The 19568-nt window shown below is 38.4% G+C and overlaps 1 protein-coding gene across 1 annotated transcript in view; it reads left to right on the forward strand.

Annotated features, from left to right (window-relative positions):
• Window positions 1-19568, forward strand: part of Ppp2r5a (protein phosphatase 2, regulatory subunit B', alpha) — a 41019-nt gene that overhangs the window by 13125 nt on the left and 8326 nt on the right. Inside the window, exons 2-4 of the mRNA XM_013014979.1 lie at window positions 3750-3946; window positions 6492-6593; window positions 17291-17383. Coding sequence (XP_012870433.1) covers window positions 3750-3946; window positions 6492-6593; window positions 17291-17383 — 392 coding nt within the window. The remainder of the gene's footprint in view (window positions 1-3749; window positions 3947-6491; window positions 6594-17290; window positions 17384-19568) is intronic.

Raw genomic sequence — 19568 nt, forward strand, 5'->3', positions numbered from 1 at the left:
AAGTTGTATCCTTTCCCTAATTATGGGTGGAACAGATATTAAAACTTAAGCATATAGGAGCCCTAACAGGGACTTGGGGAGTTTTAAAAGATGTGTTTATAATCCTTCAAAGATGAAGTCCCTCATTTCCCCAGAGTTGTCTAGCTTCTCCTTTATTAGACACTATGTAGGGATTTTTTTTTATGGTGGCACAGCCTCTTCAGTGAGATCAAATTGTAGGCATATATAAAATGGTAAGTAGCTAAATATATTTAAAAACATCTTCCAGCCAAGTTTAAATTAATTATGTATTTTATAAAAGCTAAGAACATCTGTTTTTCTTTTGAGATGATTCCTTGATTATACCTCTCATGCAGCTTCCTCATTGAGATTTTGTAGAAGAGTGCTTTTAATAAGTCATCAGCTCTAATGTTGTTATTGAAGAAATGAATTGATATTGCAGGTCATTATGGAATAGTCTTAAGGTTGTGATCAGGTTTCCCAAAGCAACATAAAAATAAGAAATTTAAAATTGTTGAATGTGATACATTCATAGTAGTTAGTGATTTCAATTGATCTTTTGGTAATTAGTGAGATCAAAATATACTCTCAAGTTTATGTGTAGGAGTAAGGTTTTTTTTTCCTTGAGTTAAATGAAATTCACTGTATCTTAAATATTCATTCATTTCACATGTACATTAGTCACTTAAATATTTTAGGCAAAATTAATGTCCATTAAAAATAGGGGCTGGGAAGGTGGCTCAGTGGTAGAGTGCTTGCCTTGCATGCATGAGTCCCTGGGTTCAATTCCTCAGCACCCATAAGCAAAAAAAAGCCAAAAGTAGTGCTGTGGCTCAAGTGGTAGAGCGCTAGCCTTGAGCTGAAGAGCTGAGGGACAAGCGCCTAGGCCCAGAGTTCAGGCCCCATGACCAACTGGAAAAAAAAAAATAGATGCCCATCAGTTAAGTAAACCTGCAACTTATGATTGGGTTATATCCCAACAAACTCATCTTAAGTCAAAAATACCAGTAAATAAAAAATACATTTAATATATCTAATCTAATGCAAACATAATTGGTTAGCAACACAAACAAACACTATAGGGAATTGGTAGTTCACTGACTAGGAACTTTGACTTTCTGCTACTGTTGCCCAGCCTTGTGAGAGAGTATGTGCCATGAACTTCTAGGCCAAGAAAAGATCAACATTCAAAGTAGTTTCTCCTGAATGCATACTATTCTCTCACTGCTTTAGTATTGTATGCAGTACTCAGGGAATATTGTTAAACAGTTACTTTGTCAACATCCACAACTCAAGTTGCTGTACAATATATGGAATTTTTCCTGTGAACTTGTATATCTCCAAAGATGTTTTTATTTTCAAACTTTTAAATAAAATTCTAGTGGCTGAGACAGTTAATATTGCAGGGAGACTTTCAGGTGAAAAAGCTGTGAGCATATGAATAAAAACATTGAGGATGTCAAGTAGAATATCCATGTAGTGAAAATAGTCACTTAAAAATATGTGGTTTTAGTGCAAGACATTGGCCAGGCAGGAACTTTTTTGAATATATCAGTCTTCAGTGCATTCATTCTTAGAATGGAAAAGCTGATGAATAAAGTGATAAGTACTCCTTATACTTCAAAACCAGATTTTTTTAGGTGTTCTTTTTCTCTCAAGTAGTTACTCATGTATATAAAATATAACCAAAGTGGATAGACTGTTACTGTTTTATTAACGCTGTATATAAAATATAACCAAAGTGGATAGACTGTTACTGTTTTATTAACGCTGGTCCGGGGCTTGAACAAAGGGCTTGGGCACTATTTATGAGCTTTTTTGTTCAACACTAGTGCTCTACCACTTGAGACACAGTTCCACTTTCAGCTTTTTGTTGTTAATTGGAGATGAGTTTCTTGGACTTTTCTGCCCAGGCTGGCTTTGTACCGCAATCTTCAGCCTTCTGAGTAGCTAGGATTATGGGTATGAGCGTTGGTACCTAGTTTAGACTAATACTTTCTCCAATCACTTAAGAATATTTTCTGCCTTTTCTCTTTTGGGGAGGAGGGGGTGGGACAAGTCCCTCAGCTCTTCAGCTCAAGGCTAGCTCTCTATCACTTGAGCCACAGCGCCACTTCCAGCTTTTTTCTTTTTGCTTATGTGGTGCTGAGGAATCGAACCCAGGGCCTCAGGCATACAAGGCAAGCGCTCTACCACTGAGCCACCTTCCCAGCCCATGCCTTTTCTCTTATGAGAAAATAAACACCTATAAGCACAAAATATTCCATATTTTTAAGGACAAAATCTTTTTTTCCTTCTAGGATAACTACAAATGTTTTTGACCTTTATAAAAATGTTTCATGTCTTAAATCTATAAGTAGGCCAGTCAGTAAGTAGAAAATGATGTAGCTTCCTCTCTTCTCACTCATTTAACCTTTTGCAATCTGGTCCACAATTCACATCTGCTACACCTGAGCTCCTAAGAAACTTAGTACAAAGAATGTTCTTCGATGAAGCAGTCACGTATCTTGCAATAGCTGTATATGTATATGTGTATATACACATACATATACACACATTCATACACAGTAGATGGCAGTATCTTTTATATTTTCATAACATCTTTTATGCTTTATATCTTCTTTTTTTTTTTTTTTTTTTGCCGGTCGAGGGGCTTGAGCTCTGGGCCTGGGCGCTGTCCTTCAGCTCTTCAGCTCAAGGCGAGTGCTCTACCACTTGAGACACGGCACAACTTCTGGTTTTCTAGTGGTTTATTGGAGATAAGAGTCGCAGGGACTTTTCTGCCCAGGCTGGCTTTGAACCATGATCCTCAGATCTCAGCCTCCAGTGTAGCTAGGATTACAGGCTTGAGCCCCTAGCCCCTGGCCCCTGGCTATGTTTTCTTTCTTACTTGAAAGTAGGAAATCATCTCTAACAATAAATACTACAATAGAGATGTGTGCTTAAAAATCCCTTAAGGCAAAAATGGATTAGCCACTGGTATTATCTTTAGTGTCCTAGGAAAACTGAAAGGGACTTGTACTGAAACAAAACAAAACAAACTCAGATAAAGCTTCCAGGAATGTGGGAAGATGGGCATTCTAGGCCGAGGGTACCATAGGGAGGGTGTAGTTCCCCAGAATGCTAAGAGGCAAGCCACAAAGTGTGTTAGTAGACTTCTACACTTGTATACAGAAGGGCTTGCGCTTCATCCTCTTTAATTATTGAGGATGATCTACAAATACATGTTAAGTATGATCATATTGATTTAAACTTTAACAGGATTTTAGCTTTTTAAGTAATGTGGAAGATAAGTCAGTAGTGGTAGTGGTTATGCGACTTAGGAGGAGCCATGAGGATGTCATTGCTCTAGTTGTTGAACAGTGTTACCCCCTCCCCTCATCTTCTCCCACTTTCCCCTTCCTGAATCCCCTCTTTTCCAAGTTGTAAAGTTCATTTCCAACATAGTATCTTGCCATATTTTTTAAAGCATTTTTCCCCCTTTTTGTGCCAGTTCTAGTCTAATTTCAGCGAGGGGCTGAAATCATGGTGGAAATGTCAAGGAAGGAACGAGAAATCAATAATAAAAAATTACGTGAGCAATGAGAAGAATCCAATAAAAAATTCTTAGATGACAGAATTTGATGGGTGAATTTATCATAGGTGATTGAGAGATTTATGTATGTGAGTGTCTTTTGCAAAATCAACAGATGTATAAAGGTAAACTTTGTATTGGCTATTTGTAAGTTTTTCACTGTTTTTATTTACAGATGCTACTTCAAATGAACAACAAGAGCTTTTTTGTCAGAAGTTGCAGCAGTGTTGTATACTGTTTGATTTCATGGACTCTGTTTCAGACTTGAAGAGCAAAGAAATTAAAAGAGCAACACTGAATGAACTGGTTGAGTATGTTTCAACTAATCGTGGTGTAATTGTTGAATCAGCGTATTCTGATATAGTAAAAATGGTAAGCCTCTGGACACGTAGTTCTCAGATTTATATAAATTTAAAGTAAGATCTGAGTTGTAATTGTGAGTTGACACTGATCTAAAATAAATGTACAGTAATTAACATACTCAAAAAAGAGTCCTCCATTTCACTGATGCTATTGTTTCTTATAGGACATTCAGTAGCCACAGTGGTAGGTGGCTACCAAATTTTTTAATTTACTAACATTTTTTAAAACTTGATTTAATTGTATTATAAAGGTTATATACAGAGGGGTTACAGTTACATAAGTAATGAGGAAATGGTTGTTGAACAGTGTTACTCCCTCCCCTCATTTTCTCCCACTTTCCCTTTCCTGACTCCCCTCTTCTCCAAGTTGTAAAGTTCATTTCCAACATAGTGTCTTGCCATATTTCTTTTTTTTTTTTTGGTCCGGTCATGGGGCCTGAACTCTGGGTCTGAGTGCTGTCCCTCAGCTCAAGGCTAGCGCTCTACCACTTGAGCCACAATGCCACTTCTGGCTTTTTCCTTTTTGCTTATGTGGTGCTGAGGAATTGAACCCAGGGCCTCAGGCATGCAAGGCAAGCACTCTACTACTGAGCCACCTTCCCAGCCCTTGCCATATTTTTTAAAGCAGTTTTTTTTCCCTTTTTGTGCCAGTCCTAGGACTTGAACTTAGGGCCTGGGTGCTGTCCCCGAGCTTTATTGCTCAAGGTTAGCGCTCTACCACTTGAGCCACTCCTCCACTTACTTGAATGACCACCATATGGGATAGTGCGTATCTTAAACTTAGATGTTGAGAAATATATAGGCTCAATATTATTCAGATTGACAGATGTAAGGGTGAGTAGTCACTAAGAGAAAATGTGTAAAGGAGGAAGAAAAGACTAGTGAAAAGCTAGGAAATCGGGTTTGAAAGGAATCCTATACTTTGAAACTTGTTACATACAGATAACTTTGTTGGTGCCTATAAAGTTAACTTTTATTGATAACAATTATGAGATATTTTTCCCTTTTCAAATTCTACTTACAGCCTTCTGCTTCTCTTTGAGAAGTTGATGTCCAAACCACTGATCAATTTTACCCTTAACACTGGCTTTTGAGTTCTAACTAATGAAATTCTAAGTTTATTGCTTCATATGAGTTATGACTATGGTAATAATATTAGCAATTATTTGCCTACCCCAGGTGCCATTTCATAAAATATTTGGAAACTTGTTTGTACTATCAAACATTGCTCTCTGTTCTTCAAATAGTTTGCCTCAAATCTCTCAGACGAAAGTATTTGGTATGTCAGTCTGTTCATTTTTAAAGGAATTGTGGGTTGGGCCATAGTTCACGAGGGTACTCCTAGCTACTAATGATAAGGAGGCTGCAATCTCAGTATTAGTATTCAGAGCCAGCGTGGCAGGAAAGTCCAGTAGACTCTAATCTTAAATTGGTGTTTATCTCTAATTAACTACAAAAAAAACAAAAGTTGAGCATGGCTCAAGTAAAAAGCTCAGGGACAGTGCCCAGGCCCTGAAGTTCCAGGGAGAGAGTTCCAGGGAGAGAGAGAGAGAGAGAGACACACACACACACACACACAGAATTGTGGATTGGGAGTATAATCTATTTTTGTTAGAAAGAAAGGATGTATGGTTACCTTAGTGGTGAGGCAAAGGGAGCAAAGGATGACATTATAAATACTGTTTCATTGAATCTAAGATGAAGAATCTCAAAGCAGTTCCTGATTTCAGAGAAATTGGGAAATGCCTTTGCAGAATCTCAGAGTAGGTAAAATGTATGCAGTAGACAAAATCATGAAGTGTTTAAATTGTAATAGCAGTGTAGGCATTTTACACCTCCTCCTCTTCCTCAGTGCAACTATGCATGTACAATAGAGATATTTACTTTTTTTTCTTTTTTTTTGGTCGGTCATGAGTCTTGAACTCTGGGCCTGAGTGCTGTCCCTGAGCTCTTCAGCTCAAGGCAAACACTCTACTACTTGAGCCACAGTGCCACTTCCGGTTTTCTGGTGGTTAACTGGAGATGAGTCTCATGGACTTTTCTGCCTGGGCTGCCTTTGAACTGTGATCCTCAGATGTCAGCCTCCTGAGTAGCTAGGATTACAGGTGTGAGCCACTGGTGCCGGGCTAATAATTACTTTTTTTGTTTATAGGTATAGAACATGAGAGGTGTGGAAAGATACAAACAATCGTGTTAGAAACAGGAAACATTAGAAATTTTGCCCTTTTTCTTCCCAGATTCTTCTCTTCTTTTCCCCTCCCCTCATTAATATTAAGCAAAATTTGTTAAGAAAAACTGATAAGGAAGAAGAATCTAAATGTGAGCTGTAATCTTCAGAAGTTTGAGGGCTAAGGAAGTGAGAATTACTGGATAGAGAAGACCGAAACAAATGCCTGCCACTATACCTTAATGAAATTTATAAGTTTTTGAGCTAAATTTATAGCCACAACTTAACTTTTTTCTTAATTAACATGATCTTAAGGACATTTTATTTCCCACTGTTAAATTCAGTTATACAACAGAGAACATGAATCTAAATTTACTTTTCTTTACAGATCAGTGCTAACATCTTCCGTACTCTTCCTCCAAGTGATAACCCAGATTTTGACCCAGAAGAGGATGAACCCACGCTTGAGGCCTCATGGCCTCACATACAAGTATGAACTAAGCATGTTCACATTGCAGTATTTTGTTGATTGAGTTTTTATGTCTTTGCCTTTTAATGTGTTTTCTTAATGTTTTGTTTATTTACTTATTTATTTAATAATGTCTTAATTGTGATTTTTATTGTTTTATTATGACAAAATACATTTATTGGCTATTTAAACCATTTTAAAGTACATAATTCAGTGACATTAAGTACATTCACATTCATGTAACTATAACCCCTCTGTACAGCAACTTTACAATAAAAAATATAAAAAAAGAAAGTACATTCACAATGCTGTGCAGCCATCATCACTGTTTGGTTCTAGAACTTTTTATCACCCCATATGAAAACTCCTTTGTAACTAGCACTCACTTTAACACTCCTCATTGCTCCTTCTTCTAGGCCTGTGACAAGCACTAATTTACCTTCTGTCTCTGGAGATCTACTTTCCTATTCTGGATATTTTAGATAAATTACAATTTGTGATCTTTCATGTTCCTTTACTTGTATACAGACTTGATCCATGTTGTAGCTTGAGTCAGTAACTCCTTTTATTTTTATGAGTGAATACTATTACATTTTGTGGATACTCTACAGTTTTTATTCATTTATTTGTTATTCAGCATTGACTTATTTCTACCTTTTGGCTATGACCTAGGATTGTTATGAACATTCAAGTATAAGTTTTCCTTGAATATTCATTTCCCATAAATTTTGATACGCTGTCTTTGCTTCTCTAAAAATATTTTCTAATATCCATTATTTATTTAGGCATATGTTATCTAATTCTACCTATTTATGACTTTCATAAATTTTCTTAGATTACTGGTTCCTGATTTTATTTCATTTTTGGATAATAATATTTTGTGCGATTTTTTTTTTTAAATTTTGTGGCCTAATATACTCTCTTCTGGAGAATGTTGCCTTATGTGCTTGAAAAGAATGTGTTCTATCCTTGAGTGGGGCATTCTGTAACAATAGGCTAGGCATAGTTGGTTTATAGTGTTCAAGTGTTCTGTTACCTTGTTCATCTCAATCTGTCCTGCTCAAAGTGAGATATTGACGTCTCCAGCTATTATTGTTGAATTGTCTTTTTCTTTTTGCTTTTCTATATTTTTTTCTTATTTGCTTTTGAGACTGTCTTGCTAGTGGCCTTTGCCTTTGTGTGGGATATTGTCATATAAGTTATATCTTGGTACATTATATGCCCACCAACTGTCTTTCAATTGTTTTATGTGATTGCCTTGTAAAGGAGGAAATGAAAGAGTTACAAATAACTGTGCATGGGTATCCTACACTCACTGCTGAGGCTTGAACTCAGGGTCTCATACATACATGCTAGGCAGGCACTTTGCCACTGAGCCACATCCCCAGCAATAACAGTATTCATACCATCTTTTGTCTTCATCTATATAGTCAAATTCACATGGAATCTTCATTTCTGTCTATGGATTCGAGATACTCAATGGTATCATTTATTTCAGCTTAAAGGAATTCCTTTAGTTTTTCTTGTAGGGCAGAACTGCTAGTGATAAATTCTCTGTGTTTATCTAGGAATGTCTTAAATTTCTCCTTTTTTTATTTTTGGCCTTGAACTGAGGGCTTGGGTACTTTGCCTGAGCACTCAAGGCTAGCATTCTACCACTTAAGCCACAGCTCTACATCTAGCTTTTTGGTAGTTTATTGGAGGTAAGAGTCTCATGGGCTTTCTTGCCTGGGCTGACTTCAAACTGTGATCCTGAGATCTCAGCTTTCTAGGATAGCTAGGATTACAGGCACTGGTGCCCAGCTTTCTCTCTCTCTCTCTCTCTCTCTTTTAAATTTGGTTGTGGGGCTTGAACTCGGGGCCTGGGTGCTATCCCTGCGCTCTTCAGCTCAAGGCAAGCTCTCTACCACTTGAACCACAGCACCACTTCCAGTTTTCAGATGGTTTATTGGAGATAAGAGTCACAGGGACTTTCCTGCCTGGGCTGGCTTTGAACCATGATCCTCAGATCTCAGCCTTCTAAGTAGCTAGCATTGCAGGTGTGAGCCACCAGGGCCACCACGTGAACCCGGTTTCTCCTTCTTTTTTAAAGGAAAACATTTTGGAACTGTCATCCCACTTGTCTTCTTGCCTCCATGTTTCTGATGACCAGCAATTCACTGTCTTAAGGATTTCATAATGCATGTAGAGTCGTTTTTCTCCTCCTATTTGTTTTCTCTGTCATCAATTTGATTATGATACATCTAGTTGTGGATCCCTTTGACTTTACTTTGTTGAGTTTTGATTGGTTAATTGTGTAAGTTAATAGTTTTTATCAACTAAGTTGTTGAGGCCATTATTTAAATATTCTCTCTGTCCTATTTCTCTCTTTTCTGGGACTTCCATTTATGTGGCTACAACTGATATTCTCCTACAGGTCTCTGGATGATTTCTGTTCATTTCCATTGTTATTGTTTCTTTCTCCACCTCAAGCTGGATCATCTTGCATGACCTATCTCTACATCTACTTAATCTTTATTTTGCGAGATCAGAATTGGGCTCTTTTTTTTTTCCTCTTGTTGGTTGTGGGGCTTGAACTCAGGGCCAGTGCACTGTCTCTGAACTTTTTGCTCAAGGTGGTTAATTGGAGGTAAGAGTCTCACAGACTTTCCTGCCCAAGCTGACATTGAACCACTTTGAGCCACAGCTCTACTTCTGGTTTTCTGGTGGTTAATTGGAGATAAGAGTCTCATGGACTTTCCTGCCCAGGCTAGCTTTTGAACTGTGATCCTCAGATCTCAGCTACGGAGTAGCTGCGATTACAGATATGAGCCACCAGCAACTGGCTTCTTTTGTTTTTATAGGAGAGTAAGTTCACTGAAGTGCTTACTCTGCCACTCCATCTCTGGAACACATCATCTTGCTTGTTGGGTTTTAATTTTGCAAAAATTAAAATCAAGAGAGAAATCTGCATTCTATACAACTTAGGATACTTTAGGCAATAGTCTGCCACATTGTTTTTTAATTTATTCTGTCTAGCACCTACAGATCCATATAAAATGGAAGAGCAGTGTTGGATTAGTGAATGCTGAAAATAATTTTAAGACTTACCAGCACATTAGAGTTTACAGAATTAGAAAATCTGAAATAGCAAATTATTTTTTATATAACTGTACACAGGTTTAGCTGACATTTTGTGCTATAGTTCATAAAAAAATTAGAGATACTATATTTAACCATGTAAAGTTTTTAAAGAACGAAATTCTCATTAGCTGATGTGACTTTTTAATCATATGTCATTGAATACAGTGAAGGAGACTCCATAGTTTTACTATTTTCATGGAAATTCAGCCAAATAAACAATATGCTTTCCATTTTTCAGTGGTATAATTTGAAGTTGTATTTTAAATTCTCTGAAACAAGTGATTCTCCATGTTTTAGGAGGTGGCAGATTGTTTCCAAATGTGATTATTTAAACCAAGTGAAAAATTTATGAAACCCTGTGTGAAAACTAGCTAAAGCTAAAAGGGGAGATATGGGTAGCACAAGTGGCAAAGCACCTGCTTAGCAAGCTGAGGCCCTGAGTTCAAACCCTAGTACTGCCAAAAAAAATTTTTTTTTCATTTGTCCATGATCCCTTCATTAAAAGGCATCTGCCCTCTATATATATTCAGATCTTCCAATTTACTACAATTTGGCATGCAGTTTTTTAAAGTTGACAAATATTTAATGATACCAGAAACTATTAAACACTTAAGTAAGCAAGATGATTTATAGGTTTGCAAATACATTGTAGCTACATACTTAACCATTTTAAGTTTTTTGTAGTATAATATTAAAGATGTCCTAATTATTGAAATTTCAGAAATTAGCACACTGGAAAAGAAATTTATCCATAAAAGTTTCCTCCCCTGTTATAAATGTGCTTGGAGTTAATTCACCTGGATATTTTTGTTTTGCACTAGCAGCTTACATTTTATACTTTGCTTATCAGATCCTAATGCTAGGAATTTGAATTTAGTTGTTGGAGGAAGAGTAATCACAAGTAACCTTGTGATTACTTTTATTTTCTTGAGCCTTTTCATGAATTTTCTAAAACATGATAATTTGTAATTTATCCCTCTTTAACTTCTTTTCATGTTGTAATGGAAATAATCATGAGTACTGGACTAAAGAGAAAGAGGAGAAAGGAACAGAAGGGATATGTTTTCAAGCAGTGTACCATTGGATCATGCCTATAATCCCAGCTACTCAGAAAACTAAGATCTGAGTATCATGGTTCAATGTCAGCTTGGGCAGGAAAATCTGTGAGACTCTTACCTTTACCTAACCACCAGAAAACTGGAAGTGATACAGTGGCTCAAAGTGGTAGAGCACTAGCCTTAAGTAAAGGTCCTGAGTCAAACTCCATGACCTACCAAAAAAAGAAAGAAAGTAGGGGAGTAGGGGTGGGAGGGAAAAAGAGAAGGAGAGAAAGAGGGGAAGGAAGTGAAAGGAAGGGAGGAAGAGAGGAAGAGAGGGGAGGGAGAAAGGAAAGTAGGTAAGTAGTTTTCAGTAGCAAGGGACTGGTGATGTCTTTTAATTTCCATGTACTAGTACATATCTATTATTGTATAGCAGTTTAAAATTATTTTTTTCTTTCCTAAGTGCTTTTCTTTCTACATGCTGAAGACAATATAATAACAATTTTCTGAATACCAAGTTTTAGCTAATGGAAAGATACTAGCATGGAATAGATTCCAGACTGTGTAATAATTTTCTTTTATTAATTATTTTAGTGTCACAGACAATTCAATTTATATATAAGGAAACTCCATAGTGAAATCAATATGCATGGGCTGGGAAGGTGGCTCAGTGGTAGAGCGCTTGTCTTGCATGCATGCGGACCTGGGTTCGATTCCTCAGCACCATATAAGCAGAAAAAGCCAGAAAGGGGTACTGTGGCTCAAGTGGTAGAGTGCTAGCTTTGAGCTGAAGAGCTGAGGGACAGCGCCTAAGCCGAGTTCAAGCCCCACGACATACAAAAAAAAAAAATGAAATCAATATGCACTAAAAAAATACTGGCAGTTCCTGTACACTGACAATGTACAAGAAGAGAGGGAAATAAAGGGAGCAACCCCATTCACAATAATCTCCCAAAAAATAAAATATTTAGGAATTAACTTAACCAAAGATGTAAAAGAACTATTTAATGAAAACTATAAAAAGTTAAAGAAATTGCAGAAGACACTAGGAAATGGAAAGACCTCCCATGCTCTTGGATAGGCCAACTTAATATAGTAAAGATGGTAATACTTCCAAAACTAATATACAAATTCAATGCAATTCCTATTAAAATCCCAATGACGTACATCACTGAAATACAGAAAACAGTCCAAAAATTCATATGGAACAACAAAAGACCTAGAATAGCCAAAACAATTCTAGGGGATAAAGACAATATGGGAGGGCTATCCATGCCGAACTTCAAACTCTACTACAGAGCTATAATAACAAAGACAGCATGGTACTGGCACAAAAACAGACCCGGAGACCAATGGAACAGAATAGAAGGTCCAGAAATAAATCCACAAGCCTACAGCCAGCTGATATTCGACAAAGGAGCCAAAGACATACAATGGAAGAAACACAACCTCTTCAACTGCTGGTGCTGGGAAAACTGGGCGGCCACATGCAGAAAACTAAAAGTGGACCCCAGCCTATCACCATGCACCAACATCAACTCAAAATGGATTAAAGACCTTAACATTAAACCTGAATCTCTGAAACTACTGCAGGACAGAGTAGGAGAGACACTTGAACTAATAGGCACAGGAAGGAACTTCCTGAACAGAGTCCCAGGGTCACAACAAGTTGGAGAGAGACTTGACAAATGGGACTACCTTAAAATAAAAAGCTTCTGCACAGCTAAATCTATCGCAACTAAGCTAGAAGGACAACCAACTAATTGGGAAAAAATATTTACCAGCAATATATCAGATAAGGGGTTAACATCCTGTATATACAGGGAACTCAAGAAACTAATCTCTCCAAAACCTAACAAACCAATTACTAAATGGGCAAGGGAACTAAAGAGGGACTTCTCAAATGAAGAAATAAAAATGGCAAAGAAACACATGAGGAAATGTTCATCATCCCTGGTGGTGAAGGAAATGCAAATAAAGACAACCCTGAGATACCACCTTACCCCAGTCAGAATGTCCCACATCCACAAATCAGCCAACGACAAATGCTGGAGGGGATGTGGAGAAAGAGGAACCCTATTACACTGCTGGTGGGAATGTACACTTATACAACCACTTTGGAAAGCAGTCTGGAGGGTCCTTAGAAAGCTAAAGATTGACCTCCCTTACGACCCAGTCATATCACTTCTAGGCATCTACCCTGAACAACAGGAACCAATATACAAGGACACGTGCACCTCCATGTTTATTGCAGCGCTGTCCACAATAGCTAGGATATGGAAACAACCCAGATGCCCCACGACAGATGAATGGATCCAAAAATTGTGGTATCTATACACAATGGAATATTATGCAGCCATTAGAAATGACAAAATAATGGCATTTGCAGGGAAATGGATGGAGCTAGAAGGAATCATGTTGAGCGAGGTAAGCCAAGAGCGAAGAGACAAACGGTACATGGTCTCCCTGATAAGTGGATGCTAAATCCAAAATGTTAGGTGATAAGACAAAACTAACAGGACTTAAAAAACAAAGAACTCCCCCTCATCTGGTCGAACCACTACTAAATATCCCCATGCTGCTGATCACATGTATGGTGTATAACGTGAACACCGTTATATGTTACAGACTGTGATAGACAATTTGCTCCAGGAAAGTTAGAATGAACTTGTGACTTTAAATGAGCATCATTATTCCACAATTCTGTGAAATTCCGGAAATTATGTAATCGCTTAATCACAATCAAAAAAAAAAAAAAAAGAACCTGGGGAAGGTAGGGAGGGAGGGGGATGGTAGGGGGAAAACAATGGAGGGGGTAACAATGTTCAAGAGGAAGTGTACTCATTACCTCACTCATGTAATGTATAGTATCTTTACAATAAAAAAAAAATACTGGCAGGAAAGTAAAATAGACACAGCTACAAAGGGTAGATGCCAGTGGGAGGAGAGGGCTAATGAAGAGGGCAAAGGAGGATAAATGTGTTCATGGTAGCTTATTTGCATGTATGACAATAGAACAGTTCAACTTGTTGAAGTCATTTTAAGGAGAAGTGAGAAGGGGAGAATGATAAAGGAGGCGAGGTTTCTCAGGATGCATTGTATACATATATGAATACGTCCCAGGGAAATTCCTCTTGTACATCTAGTGCATGCTAATAAAAAATAATGATGTAGAGCAAGATACAGTGGCTTATGCCTGTGGTTCGTTACTTGGGAAGCTGAAGCTGGAGCATTGCTTAAGCCATGAATTCAAAACTAGAGCAGGAAGTGTAATAAGATGCCCCCTCCCATCTCCAAACAACAAAAAATAAATTATGTGGGGCTGGGAAGGTGGCTCAGTGGTAGAGTGCTTGCCTTGCATGCCTGAGGCCCTGGGTTCGATTCCTCAGCACCACATAAGAAAAAAGCCGGAAGTGGCGCTGTGGCTCAAGTGGTAGAGCGCTAGCCTTGAGCTGAAGAGCTGAGGGACAGTGCCCAGGCCCAGAGTTCAGGCCCCATGACCGGACCAAAAAAAAAAAAAAAATTATGTATAGTACTAAATCGTAGACCTTTTTAGAAATAACTATTTTAGGGAATTGAAAGATCTCAGGGTATGGTGGCTTGCTCCTACAACCCTGAGCTGTTGGAAGGAAGATCTTGGGAGGATCACAGTTTGAAACCTACCTGGGGTTTGTGAGCCGCACTTCCCCCCCACCCCCAGAAGTGCAGACATCTGAGCATGATGGTTCATGCCTGGGACTCCAGCTACATGGAAGAGTTTAGATAGAGGATCACAATCTGAGGCTGGCCTAGGCAAAAATGTAATATTCAACCTGGGAAATAACTAAAGCAAAAAAAGAGGCTGGGGATATAACTCTAATGGTAAAACATCTGCCTAGCAAGCACAAGGCCTTGAATTTAAACTCCCAAACAGGAAAAAAAAATTAGGCTAGTATCTTACATATTTTTGGCCAAATTCTTTATTTTAACTATTTGAATATGCCAAAAATAAAAACCGATAGGGATCATAGCCTAATTCAGGACATTATTATACAGAAATAAAAAAAATTTTATCCATATATAAGACTTAGAAATAGCTTCATTGCTTTGACATTTTGAGTAGTTTTTAATTTTCCTTTCAGTCTTTTTATGTGTGTAGTTAGCTTTGTTATCTGAGACAGTCTCTCACTGCATTACCCAGTCTGGTCTTGAAGGCCAGGTATATAGCTCATGCCTGTAAGCCCAACCTCTTGAGAGAGATGGAAATCAGGTATATCCTGGTTCAAGGCCAGTCCAGGGAGGGAGGGAGAGAGGATAGGGGCAGAAGGGAGGGCAGAGAAAAGAGTGGGACAAGAGAAGAGAGGAGAGGAGGTCAGGGAGAGGGAGAAGAACCTATGTTTCAAATAGCTAAAGCAAAAGGAGTTGTAGGCCAGATGGTAGAGTGCTTGTCTAGCAAGCACAAAGCTCAGAATTCAAACCCAGTACTGAAAAAAAGAAAAAGGAAAGGAAAACATACTGAATAAGTGGTCCTGTCAACAAAATGACATTAACAGTCTACTTGAGACTGCACTCTGCATCATGCCTTGTTTATTTTTGCAGTTTGTGTCCCAAAGCAAAATTGCTAGTTGCTAGTTGATAAAAATTATCCATAAATAAAAACTTTCTAACTCTTGTTACATCCTTAATGTACAATAAATAAGGTTAGGTAATCTTACATCCATTGCTACCTTTGTCTAGTTGAGCAAAGATACATAAAACAAACCCAGTTTGAGTCAGGCACAGTAGTGCATACCTGTAATGTCAGCACACCAGAGACTGAGACAGGAGGATCACAAACTTATACCAGCTTGGGCTATCTAGTAAGATCCTGTTAGCCAGACACCAGTGGCTCACATCTGTATTTGAGCTACTCAAGAGGCTGAGCTCTAACGGATTCTGGATCAAAGCCAGACAAATCTGAGAGACTCTTCTCTCCAGTTAACTAGCAAAAAATCACAAGTAGAGCTGTGGCTCAAAAAAGAGTGCACCAGCCTTGAGTGGAAAAGCTATGAGAACACCTTAACTCAAACTCTTTACTACATCAGAGATGAAAAGCATAACCAACAACTGTATTTATTCACATCACAAAGCTAATGTCAACTTTAGGATAGTATTCAACTCAAGTAGAAAAATGTGTTTTCTGTAGTAAATAAGACTCAGGTCTATATTGCTTTTGGGTGGGTTTTACTTAGTGCATGAGCACTCTATTTCTTGTACTGGGGTTTCATGCTTACTAGACAGGTGCTCTACCACTTAAGTCACATTTCCCTGCCCCAAATGTTACTTAGGGTATTTTTAAATTGTTATTAAGGAGTTGTACAAAGGAGTTACAATTTCATAAGTCAGGTTGTGAGTACAATGCTTCTTCAGCAATGGCACTCCCTTCTTTCCCCCAATTTCCCCCTACATTCCATACCCAATGCTATTTATTTATTCATTCATTCATTCATTTATTTAATTTGTCACTCGTGGGGCTTGAACTCTGGGCCTGGGTGCTGTCCCTGAGCTCTTCAGCTCAAGGTGAGTCCTCTAGCACTTGAGCCACAGTACCACTTCTGGTTTTCTGGTAGTTAATTGGAGATAAGAGTCTCACAAACTTTCCTATCTAGGATGGTTTTGGACCATGATCCTCAGATCTCAGCCTCCTGAATAGCCTGTAAGCCACCGGTGCCTGGCCCCAATGATACTTATAACTCTGGTTTGTAGTGACAGGTATTCACTTTGCTGGCACTCAGGAAACAGAAGGCCTTCTCACACTTGGTTTATGTGCTGTAGTGCAAAGATTCTTTCTTTTGCCCTGTACTTAAGCAGTTTGGTTGTTTCCTACACACAGAGAGGGCAGGCTCTTCCAATTTAATTTTTTTCACACTACAGTCTTTTTTTCAAAAACTTGTTTCATTTTTCTTATTGTTTTTTTAACACTGCCCCCTCTCTTTTTTTGGGTCCGGTCGTGGGGCCTGAACTCTGGGCCTGGGCCCTGTCCCTCAGCTCTTCAGCTCAAGGCTAGTGCTCTACCACTTGAGTCACAGCACCACTTCTGGCTTTTTTCTTTTTGCTTATATGGTGCTGAGGAATCGAACCCAGGGCCTCATGCAGGCAAGGCAAGCGCTCTACCACTGAGCCACCTACCCAGCCCCAAAACTGCCCCCTCTTATCTGAAGGTTCCTGACTCTGTTTAAGGAACCCTAGAGATGAAATTGAGGTAAGTTAGAAGCACACCTGGGAACAAACATGTTGCTATGAGGATCAAAAGGAGTCAAATTACATACTCTGTTGGCAATGTCACTGTTTCTAGCTTTTATGTAATTTAACATTTTCAACAATACTGTAAAGCAATAAATTTCAAAATTTATTGACTTAAATACTAAACTGTATATAGTGTTGGAAACTATTATAAACAAACTCATATTTTATAATGAAACCAGAAGTCGTCTGAGTTGCTGAAGGAAATGTGTTTGCTTTTTTTTTATAGCAACTATAACTTAGAGAAGAGTTTTAAAGGCAGTATCTCAGCTTTTATTTGACTTTCTCTCATAGTTGGTGTATGAATTCTTCTTGAGATTTTTGGAGAGCCCTGATTTCCAGCCTAGCATTGCAAAACGATACATTGATCAGAAATTTGTACAGCAGGTAAGGAACTCTTGTTTTTCTTATATTCATCTTAATAATCTATTAACTTGTGATTAAAGTAGACCTGACTTCCAGATTTTAAACATTATTTTGAAAGCACGTAATATCCTTGCCAAGTAGGGAAAAAAGTGAACTAAGTTTGAGAATTTTTGAGTAGTCAATCAAGTCATCCTAGCCAATCCTAAATTGTTTTTTTGTTTTTTTTTTGGTGCTCCGGTCGTGGGGCCTAAACTCTGGGCCTGGGCGCTGTCCCTCAGCTCTTCAGTTCAAGGCTAGCACTCTGCCACTTGAGCCACAGCGCCACTTCTGGCTTTTTTCTTTTTGCTTATGTGGTGCAGAGGAATTGAACCCAGGGCCTCAGGCATGCAAGGCAAGCGCTCTACCACTCAGCCACCTTCCCAGCCCATAAGACGATGTTTTGTTTTGTTTTGTTTTGGGGGGGGGTATCCGGATAGTGCCCAGAAGCTGAGTTCAAGCCCCAGAATTGGTACCAAAAATGGAAAGGAGAGAAGGAGGGAAGCAAGGAAGGAAGGAAGGAAGGGACTTTCAGGACTTTCCTGTTTTATTGATGAAGACATACATATAAGCTCAGAGGTTATGATCTACCCTTAAAAGCAGTTTGATATTAGTATCATAGCCAGAATAAGAAATAGGTTTCTTGACAACTAGCATTGTGTGTTTCATCAAAATGCCTAGATTACTCATTTAATTATAGTGTCTAAAAATAGTTCCCCATAAACTTGTAGCCACGTGTTGGTAGCTCATGCCTATAATCCAAACTGATCAAGAGGCTGAGATCTGAGGATCTTCATTCGAAGCCAGACTGGGCAGGAAAATCCATGAGACCCTTATCACCAAAAAAAGTAAAACTGGAGCTATGGTGGTAGAATGCTAGCCTTGACCAAATTGAGCAAAATATCTCAGGAACAGTACTCTGGCCCTGAGTTCAAGCTCCAGGACTGGAAGGGGGGTGGGGGAGATGTATTAAATGTTTATCTGTAAATTAAACATGACTTTAACAACTAAACATGACTTTAAAAAGGGTCCCTTTTTATTAGTGTGGAAGTATTTTTTAAGTAAACCCAGAATCAGAACATGAATTTGAGTGTAAAGGGAGTTTAGCCATTTCTAGTAATTTGAGCAAAATGTATCAGGTCTATTATGGTAAATTTTTATGTTGTAGACATATTTTTTGCCAGAGCCCTAATGTCTTGACCTGTAGCCAGTTACAAGCATGTCACTTGGGTTGGGGATGTGTAAATATGATTTTAAGTTGTCAATACCCTTGTTGCATCTATTTGGGTTTGAGATAGATGTGTAATAAGAACTGATGAGGTTTGAGGCTTGCCCCTAGTGTAATTATCATTACCAACGTTGAGAATGTAAAATTCCATGACAATTTTTATTTATTTTGTCAGTCATAGAACTTGAACGCTGGTCCTGGGCACTGTTCCTCAGCAATTCAGCTCAAGGCGAGCACTCTGCCACTTAAGCCACAGTGCCACTCCCTGTTTTCTGAGTGGTTTATTGGAGATAAGAGTCTCATGGCCTTTCCTGCCAGGGCTGGCTTTTAACTGTGATTCTCAGATCTCAGCCTCCTGAGTAGCTAGGATTATAGGCGTGAGCCACCAGTGTCTGGCAACAATTTTTATTAGCTACATATATTTATACAGCTACATTTAAAAAAAACTTTATTATTGGATGACACAATCTAAAAGCTTAAGATTTTAAATCTCAGCATTCTAGAGAAAAAGAGGATGGAGAGTTTGAGATCAGTTTGTGCAACAGCCCCATTAATACTTAATACTTTATTAATACTGAATAAATAATAAATCTATGATGTCAAATCATCCTAGTTTTTTTTGAAGTATTTATATCTTTGTGTTGTGTGTCCCTACCCACACAGTACTCCGGCCTGGCACTTGCTAGGCAGGTGTTTTAGAAGTCCATTTTTCTCCAAGTCCTTTTTCTTTTTTGATTTTTTTTTTTTTGAGTAGAGTTTCATGTATTTGCCCCAGCTGGTCTGGATTGTAATATTCCCATTTATGCTTCCCATGTGGCTTAAGATGACAAGCATGTACTACCACACAGAGCTATTTATTGGTTGAGATGGTGTCTTGATGAACTCTTTGCCTGGGCTGAACCTTGAACAGCTACTGCTATCCTCCTGATTTCTGCCTCCAAG

The sequence above is a fragment of the Dipodomys ordii genome, unplaced genomic scaffold (assembly GCF_000151885.1).
Source record: "Dipodomys ordii isolate 6190 unplaced genomic scaffold, Dord_2.0 Scaffold26, whole genome shotgun sequence".
Taxonomy (NCBI): Eukaryota; Metazoa; Chordata; class Mammalia; order Rodentia; family Heteromyidae; genus Dipodomys; species Dipodomys ordii.